The sequence below is a fragment of the Gymnodraco acuticeps genome, unplaced genomic scaffold (assembly GCF_902827175.1).
Source record: "Gymnodraco acuticeps unplaced genomic scaffold, fGymAcu1.1, whole genome shotgun sequence".
NCBI lineage: Eukaryota > Metazoa > Chordata > Actinopteri > Perciformes > Bathydraconidae > Gymnodraco > Gymnodraco acuticeps.
In genome coordinates, this window is record NW_022990699.1 from 1565989 (window position 1) to 1584799 (window position 18811).

The following is an 18811-nucleotide window of genomic DNA, read 5'->3' on the forward strand; positions in this document are numbered from 1 at the left end:
TATGTCCATATCGATCAGATCCAGCTCTCCTGATCGGCCTTTATAGAGAGCACCGATCAAACTATTAAGAGTGAATATCGGCTGGCTTTTATGTTGTAAAAAAAAAAAAAAAAAAAAATCTCAAAATAATATTTTATTAGTGATTCTCAAAATTACGGGCCAAATATTATTGCTGGCGGGCCAACAATGGCCCGCGGGCCGCCTGTTGCCGACCCATGCTGTAAAGTGTCTTAATTTTTATTATATGTACAGCACTTTGGCTCGACCAAAGATAATTTATAAATGTGCTAAATAAAACTTGATTTGATTACACATCATCATCATCATCATCATCATCATCATCATCATCATCTAAACTATACCACTTAATAACAGACTTATTGTCCAGATAAAAGACAAGGCATTAAAGAATAACATGCAAGCACATGAAGTACATTTAAAGAGAATATAAACATTTTAGCATAACTATACCAATGTTTTAGGATTTTGAGGGTTGGATTTTTATTTTTCAGACTTTTCAAGCCTGCCAGTATAATGTGTATTATACTCTAGTTCTAAGTAAAGTCAGTACATTTTAAACCTCATGGTCCTCTTTAGTTCTTCAGATCATGGCACAACTCTTACTGGTATTCTGAGCTGACACAGTATTATGTGTGTGGATTTTAATTAATAGTTGTCTGTTTCCTTGTAGGGTTGGCTACCAGGTGAGTTCAGATACCACGTATGAAGAGGTGGTTTCACTGGGGGACCACACTGGTTTTGAGGCCATTTTGAGGCTGGATGTCCACACTGTGGAACAGGTCAAGGAGTGGGTACAAAAGCTGAAGGGGTCATCAGGGGTGACATGGAGGGTGGATGTTACCCGACCCAGGTTGGGGAAGCGGGTGCTTTTCAAAGTAAGTGTTGTCTTGTTGATATTTCTTGAAGTTACCTTTTAATGATCCTTTTTACTTTGACCTGTACTATAATAAATCTGCTTTATTTTGTTCAGGCAAGTTATAAGTGTCAGCATAGGGTGAACCCGAGAGCAGCCAAAAGCAGCAAGAACACCTGCTGTCAAGCAAAAATGCACACGACACTCAAGAGTACTCGTGGGGAAATGAAGTGAGTTTACTGATCCACATACTTATTATTTCACGTTTAGCTTTTTTTACATAATATTGATATATATATATATATTGATTTATGTTATAGGACCGAAGACCCACACATGCCTGACCTACCATTTAAGATTATTCTAATAAACAGGCACAACCACAATCTTTTTGTTTAGAGGCAGGACACTGGTATTCGGTGCCCCTCTACACCCTTTATGTACCTGTTTGTATATGTGTAATGTGTATGCCTTTCTTTCTCATTTGTTTTTCACCTTATGTCTTTGTCATATCTTATCCCATTTATGGCCTGTACCTTGTCGTGGTAAGTGGGCTTTTTACCAAATCAGGCCTCAAGGTGTATCTCAAATGCTGAAATATAACCTCCCTGTTAATACAAATGCATTACCCTACATCACAGTATTACATGACTAAAGGTCCACTGCGCTCTGCAGTCATGAAATCTTTCCAGAGGCTGGTGTTGATCCAACCTAAAGGACATCAGATGACCCCTGCTTGACCTCCTGCAGTTGATGCAAACAGGTAAGTGGATTATGCAGTCAACTTGGGATTGTATCCTGGGACTTCAGCATTCAGCAGTCCCCTGTTCCTACCTCACCCCTCCCACTGTCCCAGCCTTCACCTGGTGAGACATATACACCAATTAAAAGGCATGATTATTACACAGTCAACCCTTATTCAGAGTGCCTAATAAATGTATATATTTTTTTACAGTGCGGATTTGGTTTTTTGGGACCATCGCACATGTGTGTAAGTAACAAGTATGCTGTATAATCTGCAACAACTGTCAGGTGGTGTTATTGATTATCTTTGCAAAAGAGCCCCCACCAATATTGATTTTGAAATATATATTTTAATTGAAATATGGGAGCAAAAACAAAAGGGTTGAATTGATCATACCATATTATGTTATTATTGCAACTGTTTTTATTATATTGTGTTGTTTTGTTTATATATGTGTGTGTGTACAAATGAATTAATATAAAGTGTATATATGTGAGTGTGTGTGTATAAATGAATAAATACATGTGTGAGTACATATAAGTGTGTGTTTATATGTTTATAAATGAATAAATGTGTGTATATATATATATATATATATATATATATTAGGGGTGTAACGGTTCACAAACATTTCGGTTCGGTACGTACCTCGGTTTTTTGGTCACGGTTCGGTTCGGTACGTTTTCGGTACAGCATAATTTTTTTTCACAAAACAAAAACATATATATATATATTTATTATTATTAACTGTGAATAATGTATTCACTCAAATAAATACAACATATAATAAAATAAACATTAAGGTGCAGCATTTCGATGAACTGAAATAATCTGTATTTGAACTTTACTGTACTAGTACTCACAAAACATAAACTATTAGTTTTGGGTTTTTAATTATTATTAAACTGTGAATATTCACTCAAATAAATACAAAATATAATAAAATGAACATTAAGGTGCAGCATTTCGATGAACTGAAATAATCTGTATTTGAACTGTAGCCTACTGTACTAGCACCTAAGCAGCCAGTTTGACATTAGGACTTGCTTGTCATTGTATTTTGTTGTTTAAAGAAAAATGAACTTGTCCACATTGCTTGCTGAAAGGGCAGATCTGCTGGCACTAACAATGTCTCCTGCTGTGGAGAACACCCTCTCTCTAGGGACAGAGGTAGCAGATACAGCCAGGTAGCGCTTTGCTAACATGGCAACATAAGGATATTTGGTGTTTGTAATAGCTTTGGCTCGGTCTGAACTCTCTGCGAGTGTTGGAGGCTTAAATGCTAGTGGGAGTTGGGTTTGCACTTCAGTCTTTTTTCTTTTGGTACCGGTGATATTCACGTTCGGGTGATGCCTTTTCAAGAGTGTGCAAGTTTGATGTATTGCCAGCCGCGTAACCAATTTTAGTTGAACAATGCCGACAAACAGCTTTGGTTCGGTCCACCTGTCTTTGTCCGTCATCCTTGTACGTAACTGCGAAACCAAAATGTTCCCAAACCGGAGACTTCAATGATGCTGGAGGATTTTCGAGCTCAACTTATCTGCGTTCGCCATTAATTTTCGACAGTTCCTCAAATTACTGACTACATTTGAACGCATCCCTCTGACCAGCTCTTATAGTATGCCTCTCATCCAATGAAATGACTTGCTCGCTCTATGACGCGTTGAACCAATGTGAGCAAATTACTCTGAATGCTGCGACGCAGCACCTGAGATTACTTCCAAGAAGTTGTTCACGTTCTCAATTTTTTACGTTCAATGTTATATTCGTTCGGTACACTTCGGTACACACCTGTACCGAACCGAAGGGCCCGTACCGAATAATTTCGGTACGGGTACGTGTACCGTTACACCCCTAATATATATATATAAAACAGTATCATTAAATAATGCTGTGTGTGTATAAATGAATGAATACATCTGTGTGTATAAATGAATAAATACATGTGTGAGTACATGAAAGTGTGTGTTTATATATGTTTATAAATGAATAAATGTGTATATATATATATATATAAAATAGTATCATTAAATAAATATATATATATATAAAATAGTATCATTAAATAATGCTGTCAGATAAATGAAGTACACAGTAATAGTCAAGGTTATATTCAATATTATGCACTTACACCAGCTGATAAGATATTTAAAACGTCTTTTGTTTGTCCTGAAAACGACATTTGAGAATACACACACTGTGGTGACACGTTATTGGATATAATTCACCTTGCTTATTGTGTTGCCACACGGACCCTTTAGTGGGGAACACCTGTAGCTTTAGCTGCCATTCCTGCTAGCTCATCAGGCAGAGCAGTGCATGTGTTAACCTCTCTGTTATTAATGGGTATTAAAGATTGGAACTCCATTCTTAATACACCGCCTCCGACTCTCTTTTCACGGCACTACACTGGTGACCCTGACTTTTCCGAGAAAGTTTCCGGAAAATTAACGAACATGGCTGAGCGCGATGTTTTCATAAAGCTGCCGGAATTCTGGGAGCACGCCGCGGAGGCATGGTTCGCACACGTGGAGGCACATTTCGCCTGCCGACAGGTCCGTGACGGGGACCTGAAATACTACCATGTGGTAGCAGCGCTGGGGAGCTCCACGTCGTCCAGGTTGGTGGGATTTATCACAGACCCCCCACACCATGGCAAATATGAGGCGATTAAGGCCCTTCTCCTTAAGACATTTAGCTTATCTGCTAAGGAGAGGGCCCGCCAGATACTTGACATTCAAGGCCTAGGAGACAGCAAGCCTTCCCAGCTAATGGAGAAAATGCTAAATCTGCTAAGGGGGGAAGATCCCCGTATATTATTCACGGAGATTTTCCTGCGTCACTTGCCTCCCCGGGTCCAGACGGCGCTGGCCAACACGCTTGTCACGGAGCCCCGTGCCTTGGCTGAGGAAGCAGATCGTTTTTTCCTGGCTATACAACAGCCCGGTGCAGAGACGTTAGCCGCGACGCTCAGCGGCCCATCTGCAGTCAAGAAAGCTTGGCGGAGGCAGGACACGGCTGTATCGAGCCGGCGTGGAAACACCGGAGAGTGCTTTTACCACGCACGTTTCGGGACAATGGCGAAGAAATGCATCGCCCCGTGCAGCTACAAACCCCCGGGAAACGGAGGGGCCGGCGCTCAGTAGTGGCCCTGAGCGTCGGCGGCACGTGCAGGCTCCTCTTCGTCAGCGACAGCGTTTCGGGGAGCCTGTTTCTGTGTGACACGGGCGCTCAACGGAGCGTAGTTCCAGCGTCGAGTGAAGACGTCACCCGGGGTGGGCACCCGCGATTGACGACGGCTAACGGTGGTCCCATTCGCACGTACGGCGTGAGGCCTATGTGTTTGTGCTTCGGAGGACAGCGTTTCAGCTGGGATTTTGTGACAGCGGACATTTCTTTTCTCCTCCTCGGAGCGGATTTTTTGTGTGCTCATGGACTCTTAGTGGACGTTAAGAATAGGCGTTTGGTTGATGCCTTAACGTTTTCTTCCCTCGTGTGCACACTTGGCAGCGCAGCGTACGACGGGGCTGTCGGGCTCGCTGTCGGGGGCAGACACGTTTCTCAGACTGTTGGCCGAGTTTCCAGACCTGTCGCTGCCCACCTTCTCTGCGCTTACCACTAAGCATGGCGTGGAGCACCACGTCACTACCGAGGGGCCTCCTGTCTACGCCAGGGCCCGGCGGTTGAACCCTTCTAAGCTGGCTGTAGCGAGGGCGGAGTTCGCAACCATGGAGCGCCTGGGCATTGTCCGCCGCTCCGACAGTCCTTGGGCTTCTCCTCTGCACGTCGTCCCCAAACCGAACGGCGGGTTCCGCCCGTGCGGGGATTACCGCCGACTCAACGACGCCACTACGCCTGACTGCTATACGGTGCCGCACATTCAGGACTTTTCGGCGCATCTGGCCGGTACGGGGGTGTTTTCCAAGGTGGACCTGGTGCGTGGATACCACCAGGTGCCCATTCACCCTCTGGACATTCCCAAGACAGCAGTGATAACGCCTTTTGGACTTTTTGAGTTCCTGCGGATGCCTTTTGGACTCAAGAATGCTGCTCAGACGTTCCAGCGCCTGATGGATTCGGTGCTGCGGGACCTGCCGTTTGTGTTTGTCTACCTCGACGACATACTCGTCGCCAGCGCTTCAGTACAGGAGCACCTGTCCCACCTCCGAGCCCTTTTCACGCGGCTCAACGAACACAGATTAATCATCAATCCTGCAAAGTGCCAGTTCGGGGTGTCTGACATTGATTTTCTGGGGCACCGCGTCACCAAGGGTGGTGCGGCACCTCTGCCGGCGAAGGTGGAGGCTGTTGCGGCTTTTCCTCGCCCGCTCACAGCCCGGTCGCTCCGTGAGTTTCTGGGGATGGTGACCTTCTACCACCGTTTCATCGCCCGGGCCGCACACATCATGCGGCCGCTGTATGAAGCATTGAAGGGCAAGACCCCCGTCCAGGCAATCGACTGGACGGCAGAGGCGGACGTCGCTTTTGCTGAGGTCAAGACCGCGTTGGCTCAGGCGGCTTTGCTGGCACACCCATCATCTACGGCTCCCATCTCCATCACCACGGACGCGTCGGACTACGCGGTCGGCGCGGTGCACGAGCAGTGGGTGGAGGGCGCTTGGCAGCCGCTCGCCTTTTTCAGCCGCCAGCTGATGCCCAGAGAACGCAGGTACAGCGCTTTTGACCGTGAGCTCCTGGGTCTTTATTTGGCCGTGCGGCACTTCCGTTTCATGCTGGAAGGCCGGGAGTTTACGGCGTTTGTCGACCACAAGCCACTCACTTTCGCCATGTCTAAAGTGACGGAGTCTTGGTCGGCACTTCAGCAGCGGCAGCTTTCCTACATCTCTGAGTTCACCACAGACATTAAGCACGTGGCTGGCAAGTCGAACCTGGTTGCAGATTGCCTCTCCAGAGTCGTCATCGGAGCCGTCCAGTTGGGCCTGGACTACACCCGCATGGCGGCGGACCAGGTCACAGACCCCGGCGTCCAGGCTCTGAAGGTGGAGGGCGCGGGGCTGCGCTTGGAGGACGTGGTGTTCGGTGACGCGGGCGCTACCCTCCTGTGTGACGTCTCCACAGGCCTGTCGCGGCCAGTCGTTCCCGCCAGCTGGAGGCGCTCTGTGTTCGAGGCAGTGCACAGACTGTCACACCCCGTCGTTAAGCCTTCGGTGCACTTGGTGGCCGCGAAGTTCGTCTGGCATGGGCTGAAAAAGGACGTGAGGACTTGGGCTGGTGAGTGCGTGGCTTGTCAGCGCGCTAAGGTGCACCGCCACACGAAGGCCCCTTTGGAGCGTTTCCTGGTGCCTGAGAGGAGGTTTGACCACGTCAACATCAACCTGGTTGGTCCATTGCCCTCCTCTCAGGGCTTTTCCTACCTCCTCACCATGGTGGACAGGACGACCCGTTGGCCGGAGGCGGTCCCGCTCGTTTCGACGTCGGCCGCGGACGTTGCCCGGGCCTTCATTGCAACGTGGGTGTGTCGTTTTGGCACCCCGTCGGACATTTCCTCAGACAGGGGCTCTCAGTTCACGTCCGAACTCTGGAACACCGTGGCAGGCGGTTTGGGGGTTAAGCTGCACAGGACTACCGCTTACCACCCTCAGGCTAACGGCCTCTGCGAGCGCTTCCATCGCTCCATGAAGGCGGCCCTCAAAGCCGGCCTTAAGGACGGGAATTGGGTCGACAAGCTGCCCTAGGTGATGCTGGGCCTGAGGACTGCGCCTAAAGAAGACCTGCAGTGTTCTACGGCTGAGATGGTCTACGGGCAGCCGTTGAGAGTTCCAGGGGATTTCCTCCCTAACGCATCGGCTCCCTGGTCGGCGTCGGCCCAGCGGGCTTTCCTGCAGGACGCCGCTGAGGCCTTAGCTCCGATCCCTACTACTCAGCACGGTACTCAGGTGTCCCAGGTTCGGCACGATGCGCACAGAGGCCCGCTGCAGCCCCCTTATGATGGGCCTTTCCGGGTCTTGGAGCACGGGGACAAGCACCTGGTGGTCGACCTGGGTGGCAAGGCCGAGCACGTCTCGATGGACCGGGTGAAGGCTGCTCACCTGGACTTGGACCAGCCTGTGGTGATGGCTCGACCTCCGCGACGGGGCCGCCCCCCGGCCTCGTCCCCTGTCACGGATTTAAGACCTGTTGTTCCGGTCCCTCCCCTTCCGGGGGCCGCACAGGCGGAAGTCACTTTTCCGACTCCCGTGCTCAGGAGTCGTGGGTCGTTCCTCTCCGCCATGCTGATTTTTTTTATGTGTGAATTCTGGGGGGGCTTGTGTGGTGACGCGTTATTGGACATAATTCACCTTGCTTATTGTGTTGCCACACGGACCCTTTAGTGGGGAACACCTATAGCTTTAGCTGCCATTCCTGCTAGCTCATCAGGCAGAGCAGTGCATGTGTTAACCTCTCTGATAGTAATGGATAATAAAGATTGGAACTCCATTCTTAATACACCGCCTCCGACTCTCTTTTCACGGCACTACAACACGCTATTTAGAGATGATAAAACACCAGTAATACAATCTCAGGACTCTTAGATATGGCTTTGATTACAGGATCGTTTACTTTCAGTCAACAAATCCTTTGGAAAGACAAAAAACAACTATTCAATATCCTGCTTTACTGCGACCGCTATAACTGCCGAAGATGAAGTCTATGACGCTATCGCGTAGAGCTACGTTCTTGCGGAAGTGGGCGTGGTTAAATCAAGCCCCCAGGAAGTGCGCCGGAGTCTGATGAGAATATTCGTGCTGGCCAAACGGCGGTACTACACTTCCTTTAGGTTGCTGGGCCCGGAAACACTTTTTCCCATTGACTTACATTGGGAAAGAGTGGTCTGTAACTCGTTGGATAATTTTTTTTAAACTAAATAAACAACCCAGTATGAACACTTGAAAAGCCCTTATTAAAACGATTGATGAAACATTAGCATAATTACTAGCTAGCTGCTAACTGCCGCCTCGTTAATATCAAGCCATCATAATAACAAATCATTACCATGCTGTCATGAACGCACAGTGCTGTTACGTGTACGCAAATTGACGTGCTTGATGTGAACGAGCATTTTGGTTAAAGTTGCGCGTGCTCTATGAGTGCACATACGGGCACTTCTCAGGCATGCCGGGTAATCTGTGACGTTTCACTCTCTCAAAAGTTGGGCCATTTTATCATCATGCGCTAATGAGCAACTCTCATAGGAATGAATGAGGCCCCGTCTCCCACGCTGTATCCAGTTCTTATTATACATCCATGGGTTAAATCTAAACTGGGTTGGAAAAACGACAGACGCGGCCGGGCCGGTAGCAGAGGGGAAGAAACCAAGCCCCCAGGAAGTGCGCCGGACTCAGATGAAAATATTCGTGCTGGCCAAACGGCGGTACTACACTTCCGTTTGGTTGCCAGGCCCGGAAACACTTTTTCCCATTGACTTACATGGGGAAAGAGTGGTCTGTAAATCGTTGGATAATTTTTTTTAAACTAAATAAACTACCCAGTATGAACACTTGTATAGCCCTTATTAAAAACATTCGTTCCTCAAGTTGTAATAATGTGCTAATAACGTTATTCTGAGAGTTATTTCCCTCTGCATTATGAACGCGCATCTAACCCATGGGACCGCGCCGCCCGGCACGTTCATGTTATGTGTCTCGACCAATCAGAGCACACTGCTCACAGGGAGGGTGGGGGCTGGAGCTATTGGAGCTACAACGAGCCGTTAAAGGCAGAGAGTGAAATTCAGTGAATACATGTAGTTTACAGAGATGCTGTTTGAGAAACCAATGTGAGTTGCGTTTATCTTTACCCATGGATGCACAATAAGAACGGACCCATATCGTCTTACTGCCACCCCACGGAGCTGTAATAATGGATATATTGCACATGTTTGCTATAATTCATTATCATACTACATGGGCTGTATGATTAAATCTTGTAAATGGACTGTACTTATGTCATTCACCCATTCATACAGAGCAGTATGTTACTCTAGGAACTAAGTAACATTAATACACATTCACAAACCGTTGGCCATGCCATCGGGAGCAACTCAGGGTATATCTTGCCCAAGGATAAATCGACAGGTTGACTGCATGGGCTGGGATCGAACCCACAACCTTCTGGTGGAAAGACGACCGCACTCCCTCGCAGCCACAGCCACTTGTTGTAAATGTTGTATTAAATAAAGTTAATATTACTTATTATTATAAGTATATATATATATATATATATATACAGTGCAATCATTCTTTCATGCTAAATGAAGCTCTGTTGCTTGGATATCACTAGATCCTGTTACAGCGTAATATAAGTACATAACGATTGATGTTCACATTAGCATAATGACTAGCTGCTAACTGCCGCCTCGTTAATATCAAATCCATCATAATAACAAATCATTTCCATGCTGTCATGAACGCGCGGTGCTGTTACGTGTACGCAAATTGACGTGCTTGATGTGAACGAGCATTTTGGTTAAAGTTGCGCATGCGCTATGAGCGCACATACGGGTACTTCTCATGCATGCCAGGTACTCTGTGACGTTTCGCTCTCTCAAAAGTTGGGTCATTTTATCATCATGCGCTAATGAGCAACTCTCATAGGAATGAATGAGGCCCCGCCTCCCACGCTGTATTCAGTTCTTATTATACATCCATGGAAGAAACTGTTCAGGTGGCGAGATGGAGCGCAGCCTCCTGCCAGAGGACAGGGGTGAACAGTTTGTGTCCAGGGTGGGAGGGGTCGGCCACTATTAAATGAATGATTATTTTATCATTGTTATGTGTTATGCTAATTGATTAATTAAATACCTATTCTAAGTTTTTCATACATTACATAATTACACCGTTGTTTTGAATATGTTATGACTAGGGCTGTCAAATTAACGCGTTAATAACAACAACAAAAAATAACGCCACTAATTATTTTAACGCGATTAACGCATGTGTATTTTTTTCCTCGGCCGCCCCGTAGTTTCAGAGCGCATCGAGTTTAAAATACCATCTACAAGCTGATGCTGACAGCCCCGCTCCTGCTGCCCGCTTGTGGCAGACTACACTTCCACGCTCACCGGCAGGCACCGACTGGCTGTTGGGAGGACCGGGAGGGTGTGTGTATGTGTGGCCCGAGCGAGCGAGAGAGAGACCTTACGTGCATTGTTGTTGTTAGCATCTGGTGCTAGCTAGCTGCGCTAACGGATATAAGGAGCTGTTTAAATGAAAACAGAGGAGCGACATTTCGCCACAACTGCACCGAGCACTTGACTTTATGCAGGAAGCCAGACAGTGGGACAGTGTACGAGAAGTCAGCACACTCAGCACGGATAGTGCGCAACATGATTGCAGCGTCCAGGCAGCTCCCGTTCGAGCATATGCCTTGAGTTGCACATAGCTCCAACGATCCATCTCACACACACACACACACACACACACACACCATTTGTATTGTATTAGGTTCCAGGTTGAATTGAGGCAAATATTTGTAATGTTCAGAAGTTGTTGTGTTTAATATTCATGAGAATATTTGTCATTGTTCAAATGATAATAAACATTAGCAGAAAGCATATTTGTCCACTCATATGTTGATAAGAGTATTAAAAACTTGAAAAATATTCCTCTAAGGTACATTTAAAACAGATCAAAAATGTGCGATTAATTTGCGATTAATCGCGATTAACTATTTTAATCGACTGACAGCCCTAGTTATGACATAAAACCTTTTAATCTGAATCTTTAAAAACCAAAACTGTTTTATCATGTTGTGTGTTATTTTCATGGGTTTGTTTTGTTCACCTACAATTACCCTGAAAATGCTAACTGTGATCCGAACACTGTCAGCATCAGCTCTAATGCAACTGCAAAAGGAACACTTAAAGGTTTAAAATATGATTTATTTCAGTATATTAAATGTTAGTACATAACTAAACTCTTTCAGAAAACTCTTACATCAAATAAAGTGCAACAGAAAATAGTCCATCACGGACTGTGGAGGCTACTAAGGATACAGACTATAAATTCAACATCATAAAGTACATTACCATCCATCTTTACAACGCAAGATATGATTTGTGCGTGTTTACTCTGTGTTCTGCCGACAGGATCTAAGGCTGCAAGGCTTCACTGTTTGTGTAACTCACATGAATATCTTAAAGCTAGAAAAATGTCTTTATTGCACAGGAGGACTTTATCCTTTTCATGTAACACATCTTTGCGTGCAGTGTACAGATCTATCTGTACAGGTAGTCTGCCTGTATGTTGGCTGCTATCTCCGCCTCCCAGCGGTCTCCATTGTTGAGCAGCTTCTCTTCGTTGTACAGCAGCTCCTCATGAGACTTTCAAGTCGTGGACTTCGGGTCGTGGCTGAACCTGTCTCTGCGGTCCTGCCTTGGGTCTCGCCATGCTGCTTCCCTGATGGCTTCCTCAGGATTGTAGCTGACATCCTCGTGGATTCATCTTCTTATTACAGACACATGCATTTCCTAACATTCGGTCTATATGCTGTAAAGTGTATTATCTCTTCGATTTACACACGGCATCTATTGCACGTCTGTCCGTCCTGGGAGAGGGATCCCTCCTCTGTTGCTCTCCCTGAGGTTTCTCCCATTTTTTCCCCTTAAACTGTGGGTTTTCTCTGGAAGTTTTTCCTTGTACGATGTGAGGGTCTAAGGACAGAGGGTGTCGTTTTTCTCATACTGATATTCTGAACAATCTGTGCTGTTGTATTTGCTGTAAAGTGTCTCTACTGTAGGCTAATTTTATTATATGTACAGCACCTTGGCTCGACCAAAAATCGTTTATAAATGTGCTATTGTAGTGCCGAGAGATATGGAGTCAGAGGCGGTGCAAGGAAGGTGCAAGAATAGTGATTTATTCACAAGCTGCAAAGGACATGTTGTCGGGTCGCAGCCCGGGTCGACAAGAGAGAGCCAAGAGGGTACACACTATTTATAGGTAACCCATAACATGTCCGTGTGGGAACAATAACCGCAACTGTAGTTCCAAGTTTGAATGATGTCCCAGTGGTTAAATAGGTGGTCACCACACTATATAAATAAAACTTGATTTGATTTGATTTGATGAGTCTCTGTGGAGAACTCAAAGTTTGGACCCTGAGGGAATGATTGATGAAAAAAAAAAGTTAAATGTGAAACAGATAATGATCTTATTTTCCAAAATGATTCCCTTAACACTAGAGCCGCCAACGGGTCAATTTTACCCGCAGCTGTTTTTTGATTAACTTTTTTTCAATAAAATATTAAAGTCTCCCAGTCTGTGACTTTTACTGAAAGTGTGTTATGTAGTTCTGTTGTTAGAAATTGTCAATATGAAGTCAGATCGCCCAAAAAATTGCCATAGACAGATAGACAGATAGTTATAGATAGATCGATAGATAGTTATAGAGAGAGAGAGATAGAGAGATTTGTACCTAACAAAACACAAGTCTAACACCAAGCGTTTAAATCAGCACTCTGTAGCGATATTATATACTTCATGCTATCTGCACAAACTATATAATATGAAAAGCTGAGAGTCCACAGATTCTATTGGTATAAGTTTCATCCCTGTGCGATCAAAACTCACTGTTCTGTATGATAAATAAAAGAACATTGTACCTTGAAAATCAATAGCGGGTAAATTTGACCCGTTGGCGGTTTTAGGTATACAGCGACCTCTGGCGGTTCTAGTGTTAAACAATGGTCTAAAAATCCTGTTAATTAGATACTTTTCAAGTGACTACATTACATTACATTACATTACATTGCATTTAGCTGGCGCTTTTGTCCAAAGCGACTTACAATAAGTACATTCGACCAGGAAGACACAACCTTGAAGAAAACAGAATCATATAAGTACATCAGGTTTCATAGAGCCAAACATTTCAAGTGCTACTCAACTGGCTTTAGGTAAGCCAGTCCTTTATTAGTATAAAAGTGCTTCGTTAATAGTTCTAACGCTCGAAGTGGAGTCGAAAGAGATGAGTTTTCAGTTTGCGCCGGAAGATGTGCAAGCTATCTGCCGTCCTGATGTCAATGGAGAGCTCATTCCACCATCTTGGAGCCAGGACAGCAAACCCACGTGTTTTTGCCGATGGGAACTTGGGTCCCCCTCGCAGCGAGGGCGCAGCGAGTCGTTTGGCTGATGCAGAGTGTAGTGCACGCGCTGGGGTGTACGGTTTAACCATGTCCTGGATGTAGGAAGGGCCAGATCCATTCGCAGCATGGTAAGCAAGTACCAGTGTCTTGAAGTGGATTCTAGCAGTTACCGGAAGCCAGTGAAGGGAGCGGAGGAGCGGAGTGGTGTGGGAAAATTTAGGAAGGTTGAAGACCAGACGAGCCGCTGCATTCTGGATGAGCTGCAGAGGTCGGATGGCACATGCAGGTAGACCAGCCAGGAGGGAGTTGCAGTAGTCTAGGCGTGAGATGACGAGAGCCTGGACCAGAACCTGAGTCGCTTTCTGTGTCAGCTGGGGACGTATCTTCCTGATGTTGTAAAGCGTGTATCTGCAGCAACGGGTTGTAGCAGCGATGTTTGCAGTGAAGGACAGGTTGTTATCTAGGGTCACACCCAGATTCCTTGCAGTCTGAGTCGGGGAAACAACTGAGGTGCCGATGTTGATTGTTAGGTCAAGAGTGGGACAATCTTTTCCCGGGAGGTAGAGCAGCTCAGTCTTGTCAAGGTTGAGCTTGAGGTGGTGAGCAGACATCCACTGAGAGATGTCAGCTAGACAAGCAGAGATGCGTGCAACGACCTGGGTCTCTGAGCGGGGAAAGGACAGACTTAATTGGGTGTCGTCAGCGTAGCAGTGGTAAGAAAAACCATGCGGGCTAATGACTGATCCGAGCAAGTTTGTGTACAAGGAGAAGAGGAGGGGACCAAGAACAGAGCCCTGACTAAATACAGTTTTACTTCACATTGGTTCCGCCCTTTTCAGTATACAGGATAAGCAGCATATTTTTACCTCAACAATGGCATCAACAGGGCAGGCTTCCTGGCAGAAGCCGCAGTAGATACATTTGGTCATATCAATGTCATAGCGCGTAGTTCTCCTGCTACCATCAGCTCGAGTCTCAGCTTCAATGGTAATGGCCTGTGTTCCGTATATGGAGAGAAGGAAAGAGACAAAACGTAGGTCAAACAGTCAAAGGGCATACACCATGGCAACCATTTTTTATATTTAATTAGTATGGCTGACTAGTAGCAAGAACAATTTCACTATAGTGGAAGGGTTAGATAAAATAAACTATTATAGACATGTTGGCTTGGAATTCTAACTAGTCAACAATAATAATTAATATCTACCATTGCTATTACCGCTGATGATAAAGGTCTTTCCATATAGACACATATTTTTGAATTGACACAGCCAAAGCAGCAGGTATTGTGATATTAATTGAGCATGGGCATTGAGAATACATGTGCTAAGTCTGTAGAAATCAAATCACACCATTAACAGAATGCAGGATGCAGGGGCGGACTGGGACTTCAAATCAGCACGGGACTCTCGACCGGCCCACTTCGGTACCGCCGGCCCACCTCGGTACCGCAAGTAAATACCGCTAGTAAATTGTCGACAGGGGGGGTGCTAGTGACTTATCCGACCGGCCCACATCGTCCGACCAGCCCATTTCAGTACCGGCCCATCGGGATTCGTCCTGAACGTCCCGATGGCCAGTCTGCCCCTGGCAGGATGTACTATGATGAGAATAGTGTGTAGCATTCAAGTACTTGATGGGTCCTCTTCAACAATATAAATGTAGCTGAACAACGATTTTAAGTTTTGTTCATTACAGTAAACTAACAAGGTTTTTATAAGGAAAGAAAATTCAGCCCAAAAATATCCAAATGTTTACGAAACATAGATTACTTCAGGAGGGGATTTCCCTAAATGTGCCTTCAAGTATCCCACATTTGTTGAGCTGCTGCTGCTTGAGGACACTGATAGATTATGTATCCCCTAACAGAGAGTAAATACTAAAAAGAAGCAAGAAAACACCAAAGAGCTGCTAATAAGGAATGATAGTCCCTATAATACTGCTTTCTTTCTTTTAGCAGGTCCTGAGTGTGCTGGTGCTCACCTGAGCAGGGCAGACGGCCTCACACAACTTGCAGGCGATGCAGCGCTCCTCTCCATTGGGGTAGCGGCGGAGGGCGTGCTCTCCACGGAAGCGGGGGGACAGAGGGCCCTTCTCAAACGGGTAGTTGATGGTGGCAGGTTCACGGAACAGGTAACTCATGGTCATCCCCAAACCTGCAGGAAGGTGAGGGTTATGACTCACTTAACTATTATTGTTGATGTTATCGTCAATACATTCCATTAAAGGACTGCCAAAGCACTTGTATGTTTCTTGATACATTCTGACTTCCCTATACCCTGTCTGTGGCACAAAGCACTAAGCTCATTCCTTCATATGTTGCTCCATTTTTGAAAAAGGAGCTAGGGGCTACACATTTTAACAATTGTGCTCAAACTGAAGGAAACGTGCATGTATTAGAGACTTTTATGTTACATTTATGTGGACTTTTATTACGTTTTTACAATTTTGGAGTATTATTAATCACAGCAGTCCAGGTATTTACTGCAATTGCTTTGTGGTTACAGTAATTGTTGCTACCAATTAACATGGACTTCTCCTTAACTCTCTTTACATTGATGCAAATACTGACTTGGATTTTACTGTGTTATTATTGACATTTAGTAGTTTTGCGATTTGATTGTCCCTCTCATAAAATCAAATAAACTATAACAACTATTTTCAGCCTTAAATTAATACATATTGTGTATGTTGAACTGACTCATGCTAGACTGTGCTGTGCAACAAGTAATCCAATTGTTGGACTCATTTATGTATTTTGATACATTTTTTGAGAACTATAAGCTGTATCAGGCAAGTAATGGTTGGCTGACACTAGGGGTGGCGCCATATACCAGTATTGATGATTTGAACATTTATATATTAATCACGTTAAAACTACACCTATGATAATATTGTGTAAATATACCAGACTCTCTCTCCACCTTTCTATTTTGAGTGTATTTAATTTGCCAAAAAAGAGAAAAAACAGACAATAAACAAAGTTAAAGATGACAACTGATAACATTGTTTTTTTGTTCTTTCATTTTTCTGAAGACATCACATAACCTCATAATTGGGAATTATTTAGGCAATGATTATTAATGCAGGGAAAATCTGATAATGTGACAGCACTTCTTCAATAAGAAAAATGTAGAACAACATTAAGACCAAATGCACTACATTGATTTCATAGCAATCCCAGTACCTCTAAAGAGTTCTGTCCACAGGAGGGTGTTGGCGGCTCGGTCAGTGATGGACTTCATGTCTGTTGGCAGTTCCTGAGCATTTACGAACTCTACAAGGAGAATAAATGGAGACAGAATGGTTGGATCATTTCAAATATCAGTCACAAATGGTTATTCTGCCACATTTGAGTTTATGACTTGTAGCAATACTTACTGTAGCCCTCTCTCAGCACACTGAGACTGAATTGGCGAATGGCACCAGGCCCATATCTAAAGGTGCCTGGAGATACATACAAATGTGATAAAATGATGTTGATGATGCCAAATGTTATGTTATTGTTTCATTGATACCTGGTTCAGTATAGTACCTGGCTTAGAGTAACATTGGAGGAGACGCAGACTCTGAGCAGTAGACATCTGAGAGGAGAAGACTGAGGAAAGAATATTGAAATATTTTTGAACAGAAGGAACTAAACATGTTGTAGACCTCCATTCATTCAACCCAGACAAAAGCTCCCCTCTGAAACAAGGGAGGAGTGAGCAAAGGAGACTGGATGCTGACTGAGAAGAACATTCAACTTTTATTTGTTCTATTAAACAAAAGAACGTATACAAATCAAGTGGTTTCTTACAAAACAAATAATTGACTTGTTCATGAAAATAAAACGATTTGCCAGCAATATCATTATAATCATATGTAATTAAAATATGTATGAGTCTCTTCAAGACTCTTTTCTTAACCAAATGCCCATTCAAATGTAAAGTTAATGTTCCACATGTAGTGATTGGAAGGTGCATACTCTAATCTGGCGCCCCAAATCCCTGCTGTTATGTAAACGATGTGCCACATTCATGGCAATCCGGCATAATCGGAAGAATATGAACTAATTTACTCCATACGATTTAATTTGGAGCATATGAAGATAACATTAAAAAATGGTTACACATATTGCTAAATCAGCGATCAGGCAATATACAAGGTAAAAGTAGCATCAATTACAATGTAATGTAGCATATTGGTAAGCGTTTGTTCACATGTGAAATTAAATTAACGAAGTGTAGACACGTGAATCCCCACATTTGTCTACTATCTATCAGTTTTGCAACTGCTTTGAATCCATTTAGGCAAACGTTTCCCTAAAAGGTCTATTTAAACCGCGTGTATGGTATTTACGATATTACATGAACGCCTCATTACAAAGTAAAATAACGTTAGCAAAAATGCGTAACAGGTCGATGCAGTTTAATTTATAACGTTTTTGTAATTTACTTCCAACTATTCCAGCGTTACATGTTGGATAGCCTAGTCATTATTGACCCTTTATTTGATATTACACTGAAATTGCATCGTTCCCCAACTCCAATGTCATAATATCTACTCAATTAGCAGGGTACTTAACATTGTCTCTATATCCCGAAAGCCTTATTGTCAACTGTTACCAGTCCGCACGTATAATACTAACCTTTTGCTCAGTGACGTTTTAGTTGAAAAACTGGTGGGCAACAGCAGACAGACAGCGGTCCCTGAACTGCGCAAGTGTAGCCTATTAAAGCTACATTCAAGTGCTCCTCGTTAGATTCCCATACTTGATTAGTAGGCCTACTCTTGGTAAATGTTATAATGCATTTGAACACGATTAATTGCAGAATTCCCTTATACAGTATGTGAGCAGCATATTGTACAGTAAAGATGGCACATTTTAAATCATATAATAATATGAGCATATTTATCACTCTGATGTCATGTTTGAATAATCATATTTGTCAAACTAAATATAACTTCCTTAAATGTCATCTTAACAAATAATGTATTCCATATACAGCCAATTTTAGTACTTTAATAGCCAAAGGGGAAGTTGGTTAGGGGCATCATGGATTAGAGAGAGAGAGACATAGAGAGAGTGACAGAGAGAGAGAGAGAGAGAGAGAGAGAGAGAGAGAGA

The 18811-nt window shown here is 44.3% G+C and overlaps 1 protein-coding gene across 3 annotated transcripts; it reads right to left on the reverse strand.

The window, feature by feature from the left end:
* Positions 1-1485: 1485 nt before the first annotated feature.
* ndufs8b (NADH:ubiquinone oxidoreductase core subunit S8b) lies at positions 1486-17370 on the reverse strand. 3 transcript variants are annotated; one of them, XM_034231013.1, is made up of 6 exons: positions 17237-17370; positions 17083-17148; positions 16889-16978; positions 15685-15857; positions 14568-14696; positions 1486-1737 (listed from the first exon to the last, which is right to left on the reverse strand). In XM_034231013.1, the coding sequence occupies exons 1-6, from the start codon at positions 17283-17285 to the stop codon at positions 1705-1707; spliced, it is 540 nt and encodes a 179-aa protein (XP_034086904.1). In that variant the 5' UTR covers positions 17286-17370; the 3' UTR covers positions 1486-1704. The 3 variants fall into 3 exon arrangements, with proteins under 3 accessions (XP_034086904.1, XP_034086901.1, XP_034086902.1); XM_034231010.1 differs by lacking the exon at positions 1486-1737 and adding an exon at positions 12593-12717; XM_034231011.1 differs by lacking the exon at positions 1486-1737 and adding an exon at positions 14323-14365.
* Between the last annotated feature and the right edge of the window lie 1441 nt (positions 17371-18811).